Source organism: Plecotus auritus, assembly GCF_963455305.1.
Source record: "Plecotus auritus genome assembly, chromosome: 9".
Lineage (NCBI taxonomy): Eukaryota > Metazoa > Chordata > Mammalia > Chiroptera > Vespertilionidae > Plecotus > Plecotus auritus.
The window spans coordinates 118,706,415-118,726,607 of record NC_137783.1 but is presented as its reverse complement, the minus strand read 5'-3'; the positions used below and the strand labels follow the sequence as shown (position 1 = coordinate 118,726,607).

General features: G+C 49.0%; 1 protein-coding gene across 2 annotated transcripts in view; it reads left to right on the top strand.

Moving 5' to 3' along the window:
* The window catches only part of GALNT18 (polypeptide N-acetylgalactosaminyltransferase 18), a 299,887-nt gene that overhangs the window by 255,868 nt on the left and 23,826 nt on the right, over nt 1–20,193 (top strand). For both annotated transcript variants that reach the window (XM_080642299.1, XM_080642300.1), the window contains 2 exons: nt 1,749–1,886; nt 6,929–7,024. In XM_080642299.1, the coding sequence (XP_080498425.1) occupies nt 1,749–1,886; nt 6,929–7,024 (234 nt within the window). The remainder of the gene's footprint in view (nt 1–1,748; nt 1,887–6,928; nt 7,025–20,193) is intronic.

The following is a 20,193-nucleotide window of genomic DNA, read 5'->3' as shown; positions in this document are numbered from 1 at the left end:
GAGTACTGATGGCCCCAGACCAGTTATATCTCTCCCACCTTCGATTCCATCAGAAGGATGGAGCTGAACTGTCCCCGGGTCCTGAGTATAGAAAGAAGGTTTCCCCATGGGAACCAGAATTTTAGAAAACCACGGAGACCTTCCTGAGACAAGTTCATCTAGTGGCTCCTGGTAAAAGCTGAGGCATAGTGTTAATTTTCCATATGAAGGCAATTATAGTATGAAGCGGGGAGGCCTGGGTCCAGGTAAATAGCTTTGTGATATAAGGATAAAGTACAGACAAGTTTAAAGGGTTAGTACTTCGCAGGGGCCTTGGGATGGGGTTACATTTAGTGCCAGTTGCTGTGTTCACTTCATAAACACTGTCTCCACTCAGACTCATTCATGTAGTTCAGGTGACATCTAGGCCAGGGCACAAAGATAAGCCAAACATGTCTCCTGACCACAGGGAGCCAGGGTCCAGCAGAGAGGCCACGTAGCCGTCAGGAGCAGAGACTACTAGACAAATTACAGAGGAGTCACCGAGAAGTACTCAAAAGGCAGGTCCTCACTGAAATTCCTCCCTAGGACCCTGAGTCTCAAACCCTCGGGCTGTAGCAGGTTCACATTTTTATGTTACCTGCATTCTGTTGGGCAAAAATAAATGTAATTCTTTTATATTTACATTTTTTTCCACTAGACACGCCCCCCCCCCTCATTGTCTGATGTCAAAAGCTTGTTAGGATCATGTTCAGACACATGCAGCAGCCATCTTTGTGATTTTTCTCAGACATGTCTGACTTAAACTCTGTCAGTTTCACTGTTGTTCCAACCCCGGTTGCTGATCCCCTGAGCTGATCTAGAACAGGCGTTCACATAGCCACCATGTGGGCCACAGTGCCAGTGGGAGAGCTGTGGTCCCCATCCTCCTCCATCTCCGCTCTGGGCTGCCGTGTAATGAGATGCCAAGGTTCCTGGCTCCATAGTGCGATCTCTGAGTTGTCACTGAGTCTCCATTCTCTGCTATGGCATCAGCTCTGTCTCAGCCCACTCTGTGCCCTGGTCAACAGCTGGTGTGGGGCTCAGGGACTCTCTGCGCTCTCTCTCCACTCTGTGCTGGGATCACAAGAAACGTTGGGGCTTCTCTCTCCCCCTCACTCAAGGACACATTCATGCCTCCAATACCGCTCTTTGCTGCTGCACCGTGGTGGCTCAGGGGCCACCTTTCTGACCTACCTGGGAAGTGTGGGACACAGGTACTGTCTATGCTAAGACCCCCAGTTTAAGGAGAGACTGCATCTCTCACTGGGACTTGGCCTCAGGAGGCATAACGGCAGCCCCTCGCAGATTCACAGGGAAAGGTTAAAAGGTCGCAACTCACAGCTCCATTTACTAATGGTGGGACTTCGGCAAGTCACTAAAGAGGTCACTGAACCTCTCTTTGTCTTAACTCCTTGTCTGTAAAATGAGGATTAGATAGTGCTACTTCATGGATTTAAATGGAACTACAGGTTTTTGTTGTTGTTGTTGTTTTAGTTTAAAATGTAAGGATTTGCCATCTTTATTTCCAAAGGCCTTTGATGACAGTCCCCATCAACGTTGAGACCTCGTTTCATAGTCCAAGTGGGAATGGCTATGGGTTAAGTACCTGCAGGGAAATTCGAGTTGAGTTCCCTTCATTAAACAGTCTCCGGGAATCCTGGTTGAGGAGGACTGGGGAGAAGCGTGCCCTGGTGGTGGCAGCATCTCTGTGTTTGCACCCCATGTAGGACTCAGGAATCGACATCGGGGACATTACTGCAAGGAAGGCTCTGAGGAAGCAGCTGCAGTGCAAGACCTTCCGGTGGTACCTGGTCAGCGTGTACCCAGAGATGAGGATGTACTCAGACATCATCGCCTATGGGGTGGTAAGGAGCCAGCCCCTTGGGTTTCCATTCAGTCACAGACAGAGAACAAGACTAGATAGATGCTGGTTTCTAGAGTTGCGTGCAAGGCATCCTTTGCTTTCATAGCCCAAACCTCCCCAGTCCCTTAGAAGAGGCACTTAGTTGCTTCTGCTAGGCCTATGCAATTCAGCTCTGGCCCAAACCTACATATTCCACTTGATAAAACAAAAACCTGCATTTAGGTTAAGATCCCAAGGCCACATGACAAACACCCATTTGTTCCCTAGGAGTGGGTGCCTACGGTCATATCAACCAGCCTCCATGACTGCGCTCACACACAAAGCCTCCTGAAAGGAGTTCTGGGAAATATAACCTTGAGTTTGCTGTATTTTGAGGGATATTTTTATATTGCTCATTGATTGGTCCCCCTGTTGGAGGCAGCAAGATGGAGGGTCAGAGCACAGGCAGACCTGGTTCCAGTCTTGACCAGCACACTTCCTGGACAAGTGTCTTAATGTCTATGGGCCTCAATTTTTTCATACAGTAAAGGGGTAAAAGAAAGTCTAAGATATATAAATGTATTTTCCATCTAAGGTTAAAATACTATTCTTCCAATATCCCCAGGACCATAAAATTCTTATGGTATTTTAAATGATACCTAATTAATTTTGGGCTATCTCACCTGATTTTTGCTGACTGAACAAACACATAAAGTTTTTCTACTGATAGTTAAGTGCTATCTACCTCACCCCATGTTACAGATGAGGAAACAGAGAGACAAACTGACTTGCCCATATTTACACAGGTAATCAATAATAACACTGAGTCTAAAACATCAGCTGCTGATATCACCTCAATTCCTCCCTTTGAAGAGTGTCCCCTCGGACCTCTCTGATATCCCAGGATGGAAAGTTGAAGGTAAACTAAAGCCTCTCCCTTTGATGACCTGTTGTCAGAACTGAGTTCAAGGGCTGCCTTAACAGAAACATAATGGGTACAGCATATGCCTGGGAGGGGAAGAATCCTTGTGGAAGAATTGCCTCAGTGTGCTCTGTGGGCCTCCCAATCTAACATCCTTGGATTCTTATGGAAACAGAGCTGAGATCCCAGGAACTCCTCCTCCCACCTCCTGCAGGGTCTCTGTTGTCCTGGAGATCAGCCCATAGGAGGGGGCAGATCCTCCCACAAGAGGACACATGGTTGGCATGTTCTCAGAGAACCGTGCAGGGGCCTCTTGCCTCTCCATTCTCAGGTTGTTATAATTCCAATGTCAGGATACTCAGCAGGTGCTTTCCAGCAGTTACCTGAGGATCCAGATCCTGTCATCACCATGGAAACACATTGGACTATGAGGTGCCCATTAGCCCTGCCTCCCTCCCCAGAACTATTCTGAGGACACAGTTGCTACTGGTGCTCCCACACTGCCCATACTAAGTTACGTGTGCTGCTTGCCCATTGTTGGACCCCATCCAAAAAGGACAGTTAGGCAAATGTGACTTCAGAGAAACGATTGGCCCAAAACCTCTGTGAGCCAGGCCAAACAGTAGTAGCCAAACTCAGCCAAAGATGCAGGGAAAGCAGTAACAGTGGAGGTGTGTGCATGTAGCCATTGCAGTTCTGGGTCTTGGCCAAGAGCATTCTTGTCTTCCAAGCAAAAGTGTCCCCTCTTACAAACACATACAACAGGTTGACCATGGAGCCCTCTCAATGCCACACCCAATTCTTGGGGCTGACGGAGGTCTCTGACCCCTGCATGCTCATCTGCCAGACACTGTTTAGGACCCTGCCAGCCTCCCTCCACTCCTGCCTCCTCCACAGGCTGGGCTCTGACATGAGCAGAGATACACTTGCTTGTCAAGGAGCATAATGAACCCTCAGCGGGGGCAAACAGTGTGAAGATGGGTGAGGCAGGATGCAGCTGCAAGAACAAGAGGATTTGCTGGGGCTGAAATGCCCTTCCTGGTGATTTTTTTTATTCTGAAGTGGAGAAGCCAGTTGTCTTTTCAGACGTAGAGTTTCTTGTTCCTTTTTCCCTTCCAGCCCATGCCCAAACTACCTTGCTTAGGTCAAATAAGCCCCTGGGACTGTCAGTTGGCCAGTATCAAGTCTATATAAACCAGGCCATTAATCCACTAATCAGTCCCATTAATGACTCCTGCAGGCTGAAGGGCCTGTGGACCTGTTATATAGGCCTGGGTTTCCCCTGGATCGTTGAGCTCCACATCTGAGAGACAGAGTGGCTTTGGATTAATTCCAGCTCTGGTGCCGACAATAGAGATGGAGCAGCACCTGGAAACAGACATGCCCAGCTTCCAAATGTGGGTTTTGCTACTTAATCACTCCATAATTTGCAAAACTTTAGTCAGACCATTTCATGGGGCATCTTTCATAGTCTCAGGATTGTCACCATTTACCTGATGGAAAGACCTTGGACTTCAGAGACAAACAGACTCCAGCTCTGCCACTTGTCCAACTATGACGCCATTCATTTAGAAATGCCATTTACTTGTACATTTCAATCATTCATTCATTGCATATGTATTTACTGTCTACTATGTACCAGAGCTGGCCAGTGAGGAAGACTGAGACCTAGTCTGGTGACATTAGTAGAGGAGACAGGCAAGAGAAGAAGCAGTAAGAATACAGTGTGCTAAGTGCTCCAATAAGATAGGTGGAGGAGCTGGTGAAACATGGAGCCACAGCCTAGCACAGACTAGGTTAGGAAAGGCTTCCAGAGTGACAGAGAAGCTGAGAACCAAAGGAAGAAGAGGATTTAGACAGGCAAAGAGAAGACCAAAGCAGGGCATCCACACAGTGGGAGTAGCTTTGCAGACAGAGGGGTGAGGCAGAGCTTTTTACTGTACAACACTTCCTTGTTTTGAGGATTAGGTGGGATAATACATGTAGCACACAGCACATAGATGCAGTCATATAAATTGGTTTCCCAGGAGTTATATTGCATTATCCAAGACCACACAGCTGGAGCCAGGATTCCATCCCAGTCTGTCTCTCCAACTGTATTAACAGACCACCTGCTAATGGGAGAGTGATGGCACAGCCAACGTGGACTTTATCAAGGGCATCACCCACCCCCCTCACTCAGAGGCTGACTTTAAGATCTCAGGGAGAACAAGTCTGACATCAGGGGTCTCTGGACCTTTCTCTTTGTAGGTGCAGTTAGCAGGTCTCACTAATGGTTCCAGTGTTGGGCTTCAGATGTGACACCCACCAGTCCCTGGGCTGCGGGAGAAGTCCAGAGTGTTTGCTATGCTCCTCCCACACAGGCCAGCCAAGTAGTTGGTTTATCATGAGGATCTGCTGCATAGACACTTCTGGGGCCCTGCCTAGGGAGCTGGCACGCTTCCATATTTCTTCAGAACCTCCAAACCACAAGTTTGAGCTTGAGCTGCTGTCATCCAGTAAAGAAAGGAAGCTCAAGAGAAAATAATTTGACTCTGTTCCTTGTCCCTGTTAAGAACAGGGTATGCATAGACCACACATGCACCTCTGGTTCTGTTCTATTTCACATCCCTTACTTAGGGTCATTGAACTCATGCCACAACCCGTCAGGACTACCAAAGCTCAGCCACTGCCTGCCGCTGGCCTTCCCCAGTAGATGACCCACCTGTGGTCCATTGCCCTGGTCTCCCCCTGGATGTCGATTTCCAGCCTCCTGTTCTAAACAGAGTGCTTTGATTGCTGAGAAAAGCTATTTAAACTAGCTCAAGTTAATGTTGGTAAAGATGCCACACACTCTCTTATGGACACAGGAGCTGAAGAACAGCTGGATGTGGGCACTCGAGCTGGGAAGCCATGAAACCACAACAGTAGCAGAATGATCTCTTGTCTCTAATTCTGTCTGCCTCATGCTTCATCTCTTCCTTGATCACAGCTGGATTTCTCTGCTTGCTCATGGCCCAACAGATCCCCCACGTGCCGGGGTTCTTTTCCCAGCCTTACAAACGGTTCTGCATTCTGGAGAAAGGGACTGGGCATAGATGATTAAAGAATCCGAAGACAAAAGATAATTTTGAAAGGCATTGGTGGTCAGAGGAGCTTCAGCTAAAGGGAGCTAAAGACTCTTACCTTGACCAAGGATCCATGCTTTTATTCTAACACAATTTGTCCCAAGGCAAGGTGGAAATATACACTTCAAAGGGTAAGGTATCAAAGGGTAGAATACAGAAGCATTATCAGTTTGGGGAATAGCCTATAGCTGTTCAGGTGTTTGGCCAACAGGAGGCAATAAAATGCCCTGAGCTGTCTGGCAGCAGACAATCCTATTCAGGTTTAGCTGTTTCCACCAGGTAAACTACATATGTGGCTCACCCTTGTTGAGCCTCCCAAGCTTCACCAACCTTTTGGTAAAACTCTTGTAGTTATTACATGTTAGAATTGGTTCTCAGCACCCACGCCCAGTCTAAGTGGCCTTATAATCTAGTGGCCACAACATTTGTCCTGTTGATTGTCTTATGCTTGTAGGTGAGGGTAAGAGTGACCTCTCTTCTCCTGCTCCCACCTGGCCCTCTTCTCTCTTATTCACCTGGCAAGTCCCCCATTGTGGAGAACTCTCATCAACTGGGCCTCAATGGAGCCTGGTCAAATCACTGCTGGATATGCTGGGCAGTGAGGGCCTGGTCCCAAGTCCCCAAAACAGCTAGAATGTTGCCCACTTCCCCCAACCCTGAAGAGTAAAAACAGAGGCCTAAACAGAGACCTCTGAAGACCATGGTGCCCCTTTTGTGGAGATGGAGGGGGACAGCCTAGCACCCTCTTGTGTGTGTGCTTGCAGGTGGATCTTTTATTATTACCTAGACTGACTCAGCTCCCCAGACCCAGCTTGCTCTTTAACATGTGAATGCTTCGCCTTCAAAGGGGCTGGTCTTAACCTCAGCACCTTTGTGCAAAGCAAAATGCCTGTTGGTTTCCATAGTATTCAAGAGGCTTTGGGCTAATTATGGAAATGGAGCCTGTGTCAGTAGAAAGCTTGTTTCTCCTGATTTAATGTATTTGTTTCTCTGTTCCTTTCTCTTTGGTGTGGCCGCCTTTGCCCTGGTGTTCAGCTACAGAACTCTCTGAAGACCGATTTGTGTCTTGATCAGGGTCCAGACACAGAGAACGTTCCCATCGTGTATATCTGCCACGGAATGACGCCCCAGGTGAGTGCTCTGAGAGCTCCCCGCACTGCACCAGGGTGTGCACGTGTATCTGGGGGGAAGGATAGTTAAATTCTGTCTTGTGTATCCTGGGCCCAAGGGCCTTAGGGCTTTTTCATTAGGAGGTGTCCCGATGAGCAAAAAGGGTAAGTCCTGCCTGCCTTGCCTGGAAGAAGGCAGGGAGCAGATTCTGGGATGCCAGGGTCTTCTGTTATGGAGAGCGAAGAAGGCAATACCTTTCTAGAAGGGCACCTGCCTCCCCTGGGAGAGATGGGTAAATCACAGTCCTGCTCCTGGCAGCCATGCCCTGCCCTAGCAGGAGGAAACCCAGGACTCCCCCTAACTCCTGGCACCTGAGAGTCCCTTCAGAGGTCCATTGCATAGCCCCAGGCTCTGTCCTTTAGTAGATCACAGCTGGGGCCAAAATGTATAGCCATGAGACCCTTTCTAGCACTTAGGACATTCTTCTGGTGGAGAGGGAAGAGCGGCTACCAGGAAAATAAGTTATCCCTGAAAAATTCCCCATCATGGTTTCAGCTACCCAGAGAGGATGTCAAGGAGACAGGCAAGAGAAATGGTTTATTCAACAAAGTGCAATGAACAATCATTGATGGAGAACTTTATAGGCTAACTGTTCCCACTTGACAACATTTTCAAAGTTTACCTATCTTATCTCCAGAAGTGCACAATGATTTAAAAAAAAATATTTTAGTATAGAAGATATGTATATTTGTATAATTACAAGTTAGTATTTAAAAGAATTTTACCTTCCTAAATACACAACCAAAGGATATTATTATGTGTCACTCAATGTAATGTAGTGGGACTTCCCCACAATTGTCCATGGTTATCTCCACCACCTCGTCTGTTCTGTTGCTCAGCTGCTGTGACATCACTGGTCAGTCCCAGGTCAGCATGTCACACTGTGCCCACACCACGCAATATGGCAGCTCATTCTTCATTATTACAATGGTGTGACATTTATAATGGTTGACTATTTTTATGTAAACCTTACATCTATCAACATGTAACACAGTGTACAGAAACTCTCTTTCTGGCCTGCAGATGGTCACTTTCTCAGTATGTCCTCTCATGGCAAGGAGAGAGAGAACGAGTGAGCTCTCTGGTGTCCCTTCTTAAAAGGACACTAATCCCATGAGATCAGGGCTCTACCTTTATGACATCATTTAACCTTAACTTGAAGATTTGGAAAATTCTCAATCTATCAATATATGCAACCATTTGATTAAGAGATCATGGATGGGACTCATGGACTTAATCAGCCATTACAGCAGCAGAAGCCAGAGATAGAGGTGAGGTTATATAAGCAGAGACACTGCCAGTTTGAACTAAAGAGACAGAGACAGTGAGACTGGATGAAGGAAGGCTGTTGGACTTGTTCAAGTCTGTAAGATGGGACCATGGAGCTGTTCAGTTGTGAGCAGGCACCATTCCTGATTGTCACCTCACCTGTCTGTGGGCCTTTATTTTGTTTTACTCTCCTATTGAAATATAATTTTACTCTCAAGTGCAGAGTGTACAGCTCAATGAATCTCTACATTTGTAGACACTGTGTAGTCACCACCCAGATGAAGCCCATCTTCCCACTGGGCTTCCTCCTTCCGCCTCTTGGTCAGTACCTCCACCCAAAGGTAACAACGATTTTAATTTCCAGCATTGCTGATTCCTTGTATCTGGGCCTGTCTTCTTGTTGGCAAACAAAGAAACTGGACTGGCTACCTCCAGGCCCAGCTCCACCATCTCTGACAATCTGTTGACCTTGAATTCTTTTTTTCTGAACTTCACTTGGTCTGGGAATCTGTGAGTTTGTCCTGTGCTTGTGAGGAATACGGGGAGCTGCCTGCCCTTGATGCTTTGTAAATCAGCATCTTGATGTGAGCTATAGCAAGTCTCAAAGGCTTGGTCCCCCTCCCCCTTCCTCAAAGCCACAGCAGCCTCATGTAACTGGGCCTCACGGGGAACACTGGGTCCTATTGCCCTCTCCCACCTGGCCCACAGCCAAGGTGCACAGCTGTCAGTGCCCAGAGGCAAGGAGGCTTATAACCAGCCTCAGATCAGACACATTTCCTAGGGAGGTACAGGGACTCTGCTGCGACAGAAATTTGTTGAGTCTGGCCTGCCTAGTGAGCTGGGAAAGCCAAAGAGGGCTGGGTCATCCTGGAGATGGGCTGTGTGTTCTGGCCAGAGTTCCTCCATCCCCTGTATTATTTCCTAGAACATTTGTAGCAAAGGACCACAGACTGGGTGGCTTGAACAACAGAAATGTATTGTCTCATGGTGCCAGAGGGCCAGAAGTCCAAGATCAAGGAGTCATTAGGGCCATGTCCCTCTAAAGGCACTAGGGAAGTCTCTGTTCCAGTCTCTGGCAGTTCCCTAGCTTGTGGCAGCATCACTCCAGATTCACATGGTGCTGTTCTCCTTGTGTGCATGTCTATGCCCAAATTCCCCCCTTTCATAAGGATGCTGGTCACATTTATTAGGGGCTTACCCTACACCAGTATGACCTCGTCTTAACTAATGACATCTGCAACAACCCTATTTCCAAATAAGATCACATTTGGAGGTAGCGGGTTAGGACTTCCACATAGGACATTTGGAGGTACACAATTCAATGCACAGCACCCCCAGAGGAGAAGAATGTGACTGGAAACCTGGCTTTCATGCCCTGGCTGAGAAGCGCTTCCTATGACCTCCTCTCACACTTCTGTGGCCAGAGCTTGTCACGTGGCCATGCTTAACAGCAGAGAATGCGGGAAGTTATGGGTTCCTGCATGCCCAAGAAGCCTGGTCTCTGCACATGACTTTAAGTATTTTCTAAATCAAGTCCACCTCTGACAAGTAAGAAAACAAGATAATGGCATCTGGGATGTGAACTGACCTGCCTGAGGTCACACCACACAGTTCCTGGCAAAGACAGGACCAGGAAGGATGCCTATATTTTGACTTCCAGTTTCTCCTTCAGTTTTATTCATTGAATATATGAGAACTTGTCTTTCAGGAAGTCCTCATATTCTAGAAAGTTTCATTTCCCCTGAAGAATAAATTGGTCTAGTGATAGGAATTTTTTTTTTTTTTTTTGGAGCAACTTGTCACATGGCCCACCACAGGGCCCAAAGACATTAGGGATCTTGGGCTAGAAAGTGGGGCAGAGTTCTCATGTGTGTCCTAAACCCTTTGAGAAATTCTGCTTAAATTTTGTTTAAAAAGTTCACTCTGATATAGTGATATACTCAGATCTCAGGGAAGGCCCTGGGTAGGAGAAGGGTGTAACTAACCAAATTGGTGAGGGGAAGCTGATGGAAAGCATGCTAATTAATTAATGAGTAAATGTGGCCATTTTATTTAAATTAGCAGCAAATTTCAAGCAGTCCCCAAAATAACTGGGAATATTAGTCCTAATTAATGTAACAGCTGGAAAATTTCTACTGGGAAAAATATAATAATGGGGTCTCCCTACAGACTCTCTATTCACGCATCCACTCATTCATTCATTTGCTCATTCAAGAAACATGCACTGAGTATTATTTTATGCCAAGAATTGTGACAAAGGCAGCTTTGCCCAGGCCCTTGGTCTGGAGAGGGAGGCAGGTCCTTAGATCATTAAAGTTTATACAGTGCCACCACTTGCAACCTACTGCCCCAAACCACCTTCTCAGCCCATCAAAGGAGAGATTGTGGGACAAGACAGTGTCTGGGGACTCCTCTCATTCTTTCTGCCTAAATCTTCTGGACTGTAAACGACTCAGGGAAAAAGACAGTGCTTTTCCTAGGGGAAGGTGAATTCTTGGCTGTAGAGAAGGAAGATGAAAGGGACTTGAATTCCTTGTAAAGTTTCTGGAGCAAGGATGCTGCCACATTTCTGCTTCAGGCAGTGCTTTTTGACTCAAGGGATAAAGATGAGAGCTGAGTTGAAAGAAGTATTCTGTTTTTACCCACGATAGATCAGGCAGTATGTTTAATAAAAGTAAGAAAAGTGTGGAATTGTAGATGGACTTTGGTACCTTTGCTTTGTGGAATTTTTTTTTCTTTTCTCATTTGTTGAAGTTCTTACTTGGCTAGAGAGAGAGAGAGGGAGAGAGAGAGAGAGAGAGAGAGAGAGAGAGAGAGAGAGAGAAATGAACAAACTTGCTTTATTTCTTTGTCTGTATGCTACTTCTCTAGAAACTGCCATTCCCATGTGGGGTCATAATGTCGCCATCACCCCTCCCCTACTTGGTAATTATCTGGCGGCCATGCATGGAATGTCAGAGGCCTCTCATGAGTTCTACTTGAACCCCCAGATCTTTCAAGTCACATCTCAGAGACAATTGAAAAGGTTTTGCTTTGTGGGCCAAGAATTTAAATCACCAGCCCCTTCCTTGTGGCCTTTGGGAGCTTTCCCCACTTCTCTGTGATTTTTGTTTATAAATAGAGTGCCAGGCACTGAGTGGCTGTGAGGTTTTATTAAACCTCCCTGAGTTTACTTCTTGGCTCTGATGGGATGAAACTGTGCCCTTCACAACTCCTTGTGTGGGGCTGTATTGCCTTGGTGCCTGCTGACGAAAGTTAGTGCAGGACCCTGACTGGGATACAGTTTGAGGGGAGCTTCAACCAGCCCTGAAAACTTGGCTGGTCCCCTCCAGGTCTGTACTATTTGGGGACTAATCCAGATAGAGTTACTTGAGTCTATTTACTGGCCTCTAAGCTATAGGCTCCCATCATTCCCAGGGGCCATAATCCCCTCAAGATGCAGAGCAAGGGATGCCTCTGGGTGATGCAGTGGTTGCCCAGCCCCGGCCCTGCTCTCTGCCCTCCCCCTGGGCAGCAGTCACTCAGCTCCTCCTGGTCACATTTCCACTTTCACAGGGCAGGCTGGATGTTTGAGGGGCAGTTCTTGCTCCAGAGGACCCAGGACAGTGACAGTGCACTCACCAGCTTGGGGTCAGGCAAGGCTGGGACCTAGCCCAGTTCTGCCTGTACCACACATGTGATTGGGACAAGTGCCTTAATCTTGCTAGTGCCCAGTATGCTTTAATCTGTGAACTCAGGACAAACAATATACACTTCACTGAATTATTGTGAGGGCTCTGCTGGTCTGTATGTAACAACGCTTAGCCCAGGGCCTAGAACACGATGATACGTGTTATTATGTCACACCTAAGGGCAGCCTCTCCAAGGGTGAGTAAGAGGGATGCTCGAGGCTGAAATGAATAAGGCTGACCACCTGCAGTCATGCCTCCCCTGCCCTGACCCAGGACCCCCAGGGCTGAAGTGGCTCCCTTCATCCTTACAGCCCTTTGAGGCATCCGTGGAGACCAGGTGCCTGCTGCGTCCTGCCTGCATCCCAGGGCTCAGGAACTCCCTCATATCTGTCTGCTCATCAGTGAGTGACGAGTGAACGCATTGTTTCATTACCGAGGCCTGCAGTCTCACTCCTTCCCTACAGCCCTGCCGACAGAACATGAACTAGCCCACTGGTCGGCAAACTCATTGGTCAACAGAGCCAAATATCAACAGTACAACAATTGAAATTTCTTTTGAGAGCCAAATTTTTTAAACTTAAACTTCTTCTAACGCCACTTCTTCATAATAGACTCGCCCAGGCTGTGGTATTTTGTGGAAGAGCCACACTCAAGGGGCCAAAGAGCCGCATGTGGCTTGCGAGCCGCAGTTTGCCAACCACGGGACTAGCCTGTGCTGGGCTCCTGGGGGCTGCTTGGGTACGAACTCCTGCTCTGCCTCATATTATCTGTGTCACGTGGGACAGGATACTTCATTTCCCTTGACCCTAAATACCTTCAATTTAAAACAAAATGTACTTCAGAGTAAATGTTGCTTTTGGGTTACTAACATGCATCACATTCATATAACATATATGTGTGTGTATATAATTACTAGAGGCCCGGTGCACAAAATTCGTGCACTGGGGGGGGGGGGTTCCCCTCAGCCTGGCCTGTGCCCTCTCACAGTCCAGGAGCCCTTGGGGAGTGGGCCTAAGCCATCAGCCGACATCCTTAGCACTGCCACGGAGGCAGGAGCGGCTTCAACCACCACCGCTGTGCTAGCCAGTCATGAGCCCAGCTTCTGGCTGAGCAGCGCTCCCCCTGTGGGAATGCACTGACCACCAGGGGCAGCTCCTGCATTGAGCATCTGGCCCTGGTGGTCAGTGAATATCATAGTGACCTGTCATTCCACCATTCGGTTGATTTGCATATTAGCCTTTTATTATATAGGATTGTGTCTGTCATTCTCCCTAGACACCTTCCATATGTCAATTCATTTCATCTTTAAACCACATTGCCAGCTTATTCCCACTATAAAGATGTCAGCTCAAAGTCACAAAGGTGCACCCAAGTCCCCACACCTACCAGGTATGGCTGCAGACCCAGGTGCCTAGAACATGATGGATGGCAGGTGTGACTGTGTCACACCCAAGAGCATCCTCTGCTGGGTGAAGGAGCTCGAGGCTGGAAAGGGCAGGCAAACCACCTGTGCTTTCTCTCCCAGCACTGCCTCCCTTAGATTCTGGCTACTTCCACAGGGCGTGGCCCAGGTGACCATCACAGGGCTCCCTCCCCATCACTGACACCCACTGGATCTGCCTGTGGTCATCAGCCTGGGGCTGGTCCAGCTCTGGATGGGGTGAGCACCTGGGTAATTTCTCACCTGCTTTTGGAAAGCACCCCATTTCCATGTCCCTTTTGGTAGCTGCACACGGAACAGAGCCGGTGGCCCCAGTGCATCACTCAGCATGGAGTGCAGGTGCCCAGGGAGGGAAAGGATGGATGTGTTGGGCGCACAGATGTTGGTGCTGCAGTGATAACCTCTTTCACCGAGTGATGGTGAACTCTGGGCTGCTCCCCCAGCATCAGGGCTAAAAAAAGGAGCTGCCTGATTTGTTATTCATTCCACATGATATGTTCTTCACTTCATGTCCAAACTCCGCAATTAGTGTGGCAAGCGGTGAGATTTGCCTGAGTTTTATTAAGCTCCCACAGGCTGGGAAGAGGCAGTTGTTAGAAGCACCACAGTGGGCCAACACTGGGGAAGATGGCCCTGGCTCACTAACCAGAGGGAGGCCGCCGAGCCCTCCACCTACCATTCTTTGGAGAGCTTTGCTTCTCAGGCGGCGGTGGACATGGGGACGGGTCCCTGAGCCAGTGGCAAGGGAGCTGAATTTAAATCTTGACTTAGCTCTGTTCTCTCTGACTACTTACTCCACCTCTCTGGGTCTCAGCTTCCTAGTCAGGAAGATGGCATGGGTGCTGAGACTTAGCACCAAGCCTGGCACAGCATTGGGCTCAGCGATGTTAGTTTCTTGTTCTAATGAGGGCAGTCTCTCAGCCTTTAGTGAGAGCTTGCTAGTCTGCCTGAAGATAATAATACGAACAACAGCTTACACTTATTTTCTTCCTGTTCCTAAGCATCTTTCTAAATGCTTCGGTGAATACTCTCAGCAGCCCTGGGAAGTAGGTACTGCTCTTACCCACGTGGACAGGGGAGAAAACTGGGCCTCGGGCACTTAGGTAACTTGCTCAGGGCCACGAACTTAACAAGTGGGAGGACCTGGTTGCCTGACTGCAGAGCCCATGCTCAAAGCCATGGCTCCGGCTGCCTTCCTGGTTTCATTAAATATGTTCTCTGGACGGAGATGGTACAATAAGCCGCCGCAGTGGGGAGTGATGAGGGCTGGGCCCCTAGGAGGGGTCAGAGCACGCTTGCTGAACGGACAAAGCCTGCAGTGAGAGATCAGGGGAGGGTGTAGCTGATTTAGCCAACCACCAGGCATGCTCTTCTGCTTAGGACCTAAAGGAAAGCTCAGTCTAATTTGCAGTCTTTTCCCTGAAAGACCTTATGGTAGGTTCCTGAGACTGGGCTGAAGGAGATTTGAAAAATACTATCCTATCGACACTGCTCTTCCCATCCACCCTGGGCCAGGACACAGCACAGGTGGGTCAGCTCTCTCGTGATTCACGAGAGTGGTCTGCACATGCCTCTTGCCTTTGAGGTTTCCCCTCCCAACCCCATCTCGGAGGAACTGGAGCAACCATCTCCCATTGGAAGACATCTAGTCTCAGCATTCCAGGGCCAGTGTATCAGACCCAAAGCCCCACCCCCCCCTTCCCTCCTCTTCTTATCCTGCAGGTCTTAGCCCACTTCCATGAGCAGTCTCTCCTGACCCCTCATCAAGGTGCTCTCACTTGCTATTCTCAAATCTCTGCACCTGTCTGATTCCTGTATCACAGCTCTTGTATTGTATGTACAAATCTAAGTGTACTCACAGTTGCCAGTTATACGTGAATTTGTTTACTTGTTAATGGTCTCTCTTCCTAGATCTTAAGTTCTTGAGAGCGGGCACTTGCTTTGTCTCCAGCATAATCCTTGTGCCCAGCACAGAGCCTGGCCAGGAGCAGGCACATACCCCTCTGGTTGGTAAATGGATCTGTTCACAGAGGTAGTGCGTTTTGGAATAAATGAAGGCAGTCTTCCTAACAAAGGCATCCTAGCAGCCTGCTCAGACACACTGGCTTTGCCACTTACCCGCCTTGACCCGGAGCCTGGTTCCCCTTCTGTAAAAGGGTGTTAAAACCATCCATCTGACAGAGGCTCTGTGAGGATTCCGTGGAGAAGTACAGAGGCTGCTCAGCACTATGCCTGGCACACAGTGGGTCCTCGATGTACTGCAATGGCTCTTATTTTACTAGTAGCATCAGTTACTATCAGTCAAGATAAGTTCTGGTGGGGTCTGTACCTCCTCCTTTAGACCCAGCATCTTCTTTCATAGAGCCCCGGGGATGGGAGCCTGAGAGATGTGCCCTACCCCACTGGGATGGAACCAGATCCCAGGGCCAGGTGCTATGGGCAGTTAGGCAGGAAGGGGGGCACCTCTTTCCATCAAGGCCTCTCCTGTCACCAAGGATTGCTGGCACACAGGCTGGCCTGCCTTTTCATTTGACCCAACTCCCAGGTAGGAGAATACCCCGACTCCAAGAGTTCTCCTAGGGGCAGGGCCACATTGACTGACACTACCCCCCACACCTACCGTGGAGCTTTCTGTAACTCACTCTCCACTCAAGAAGGTCTTGAAGAACTGCCTCCGGGAAAGCCCAGGGTAAGAGCAGTGAGCCAGGGACAGAGTATCCGTTGTAAGCATTGTGAATTAGGAGAGAGTCCTCTCTTGAATAGCGCACGTACAGTGCCCGCCCCCCACCAAGGCACCTCCTCTTTTATCTACTTGGAGCAGGAAGTGGGAAGGTTTCCCCAAAGTCTACGAGGGGGCTCCGCTGCCCAGAGCACAGCCCCTCAAGAAGTGGGCTGTGCTATTCACTCCTCTTGCTGCTGTTTCTCACTAGGGAGCCAGTGACATTTAGGGTGGGGAAGTTCTTCATTGTGTGGGCCTGTCCTACTCAATGCGGGGTGTTTAGCATCCCTGGACTCTGACCAGCCATAGTGTCCATGCGGGACCCAGACATCCCCATGCATTTCCAAAGGTGCCCTGGAGGAAGTGGTACCACCCCTTGCTGAGAATGTGACAGCGAAGGCACCTAAGAAACAGGATCTGGGATTTGGGAATGGCTGGTGGCGTGGAGGGGGGATGTCTGAATGGTGTTTCTATCAGGGCTGCTTAAGAATGTGCTTGTTTATTTCAAGAAAGTTCCTAAGTAGATGTGTTCAGAATATATGATGGGCATAAATGGATTCTTAGATTTGATTTTCCCACCTAACTCCATTGTCACCACACTGCCTCTGCCCCAGCTGCTGAAATCTGTTTCTCGCTGCACGTCGGTCCTGCCAGCATAGCACCTTAGTGGAGTCCTTGAGGTTAGCACTGTATAAGACTGGAAATTTTAGTGGTGCTGGGCCCTCTAAATCAATCACCAGAAAAGCTTTATTTTTTTTTTCTTGCTCAGAAATACACCATTAAATGCAGGAATACGTGTGGCAGGGGAGGTTGGCTCGGGTGAAGGACACACTTAAAAAGAAAATTTTATAACATTTTTTTCTGCAGGAAAAAGGACATGCTGGTCTTCATTCCTGTAGAACTGGGCTACAGAACACATTTATGTCTCTGCAATATCTTTATCTCGGAATATTCTGGGCTGTTCAAAAGTCATTGAATCATATTTGCCTGGGGCATTATAGATGCTTAATAAATGTGTGTTGGATAAAGGAATGAGTAAATTCATGGAAAGGTAAAGCCTTTTAAGTGGTCACAAGATGGACTGAGCCTGTCTTCCCCTTCTCCGTCCCTCCGGGGGCCCTAGGGTGGCAAGGTTCGCCCATGATATGTGTGGTGGTGGTGGAATGTCTGGGAAGACGGGGTAGCAAGAGAGGTGAGTGAGGAAGTGGGGTCAGTGAGTGTAGACTCCTCTTCTCCCCCCCGCCCCCCAGAGTTCACAATGAAGGGATAGAGAAAGGGGCTGGCCATTGGAAGGGGTTCGGAGTTGAGAGAAAGTGTGTATTCAGATTTGCTTTTCAAGGAAAGCAATCAGGGAGCATGTTTTGAAGCTGAGAGAAGTCAGTAGAGAAGGAGGTCGGGGAGAGAATGAAGCAACAGTCTGGGGGTGGGAATGAACGGGGCAAGGACAGGAGAGGATGCGGTCCAAGCCCAGTGGGACCTTCTGCCTCTGAGGCCTGGGCAGGATGGAGGGAGGTTCGGGAGGAACTGGTTTCCAGGCTGCCTTGCAAGTAGAGCCTGAGGGATCTGTTATGTCCGAGGAGAGAAGCTTTAGAAACCCACCGAGGGGAATGGCCTTCTGCAGAGGCTGTGCAGGCTGAAAGGAGGTGGTGTGGAGGGGCCCAGAAAGAGCTGGAGACCAGGAGTTTGTGGTGGGTCTAACTTGCCCAGTCTCCTGATTTTCTTGGTGAGCAATCCAGGGAACAGGTGTGGGGAAAGCCAACAAGGCTGCAGAGGTGAAATTTACAGGGTGTCGAACACAGAAAGAATAGGAATTACAGACTTGAAGGAGCCTGTAAGGGGGTAGTTGAAGGAATTTGGGTGAAGCCTTTCTGGGGACATGGAAGTGCCAGAGGGAGGTGAAAGTGTGGGAGGAAGGAAGAAAGGTTGCTATTCCAAAGGTCTTTTTGATGAGCAGACATTTGGGAAGTAAGGGAGTGAGCAGGCAAGGTTCACAGGTAGTTGGGTGAAAGTAGGGAATGAAGGATGGGACCTCAGGGGCCCAGCAGTTTCAAGCACTAAGAGCTGGGGTCTGCATGTGGGTGGCTACGGTGTCCCTCCCTGGCATAGAGGCCACGGTACAGTTAGGTCATTCATTGTCTGCGACCCTGAAGTATTGCCCAGTGGATGTAGAGGATGCTCTGAGCCTGATGCCGAATGTGGCAGGGTGCCTGGGACACACGCGTGAGAAGAACAGAGTGGGCAGAATGCGGTGGTGTCTGACATCGGAGGCTTAAGGAGGAGGTATTTTTATAAGGAGATGGAGGTGCTGAGGTGGATGGAGTAGGGGTGTTGCAGGGAGAGGAGAGTGTCAGCTCCAATTTGTGTCCCCGGTGGCTGAGTCAGCAGATTCAAGGCACACAAAAGTGGCCGTGTCCTCCAGGAAGAGCCATTTCGGCGAGGACAGGAGGAGTCCCTTTTGGTGAGAAAGGGCTGTCCTTGAAAGAGACTGTGAGTTTGATAGGCAGTTTCAGAAGACTCAAGGGAAGGCTCATGAGAGAGGGCAAGCAAGGGAAGATGAGCCAGGGAAAGAGCAAAGCATATCAGGAGTCCGGAGAGGACGCGAGAGCCCCGTAAAGACAACAACAATTAAATGTTATGTACACACGTAGGCCCCTGGGAACTGGGAGGTTGGGAGAAAAGAGGGGGCAGAACCGGCTGGGGGAACCGCATCTCTTTGTACCGCGGCTACTGCAGTCGCCCGCGCTTCCCAGCTTTTGTGCTCAGGACAAAGCAACCACTTCCAAAGCTCGTTGTGTCCTCACAATTGAACTGCTTCCCCATCGTGTCACACTGCATGCAGCCCAGGATCCGCAGGGCTGTGGAAGCTCCACTCTGCCAGGGGGAGGGAACAGAGTCCCTGCTGCCAAGGAGAAAAGAGGCTGGGTCACGGTGACTTTGGGAGGTCAGGGAGGCCTTCCTGGAGGAGGCGCTGCACCTGGACCTTAAAGGAATCACAGGATGTGTGGAGTAAAGGCAGAGTGGGAAGAGCTCTTCAGGAGTGGGTGCGCAGGGAGAAGGGGTGGGATCCTTTCTTTCTTTAGTAAGAAGTGAGGTGCTGTAGTGATTGAGAGCTGGGTTTGAAGCCAGATGACCTGAGTTCAGTTCCCAGCTCTGCCACTTGCTACCCATTCATTTACCTCTATCTAACTCTGTTTCCTCATCTAAAAAGGCAGATCATATTACCCCCACACACACTTGTTTAGGGTTATTTTGAAGATTAAGTAAGTGTATTTATAAAGCACTTAGCCTCCCTGACATTTAGTAATAGCTCATTATATGGGAAATATTATCATTATTATAATTATTTATGTTATTTTCTTCAATTAGGAGGGGGGCATGGGGAAAGCTCCCCTGGCAGAGTGGAGCTTCCACAGCCCTGCGGATCCTGGGCTGCATGCAGTGTGACACGATGGGGAAGCAGTTCAATTGTGAGGACACAACGAGCTTTGGAAGTGGTTGCTTGTCCTGAGCACAAAAGCTGGGAAGCGCGGGCGACTGCAGTAGCCGCGGTACAAAGAGATGTGGTTCCCCCAACTGGATTCTGCCCCCTCTTTTCTCCCAACCTCCCAGTTCCCAGGGGCCTACGTGTGTACATAACATTTGATTGTTGTTGTCTTTACGGGGCTCCTGCGTCCTCTCCAAACTCCTGATATGCTTTGCTCTTTCCCTGGCTCATTTGCTGAGCACCTACACCCTGTACGTTATACTTTACAAACACACCTGTGAAATGAGCCGCCAGCAACAGTACACGTTTGCTACATACTGAGCTATCCCAAAAATTTAGTGACTTACGACACATCCATTTATTTAGCTCAAGAGTCTATAGGTCAGCAATCTGGGCTGGGCTGGCCCTTCCCTCTGCCAGTCTCAGCTGGGCTGGCTCAGGCATTGGTAGCCGCTGCTGGCCAGCATTGAGTGGCTTTCGGAGGCCGGCTGTCAGCTGCAATGAGGGAACTTCTGGACTTCATCACCCGACAGGCTCACCCAGGCT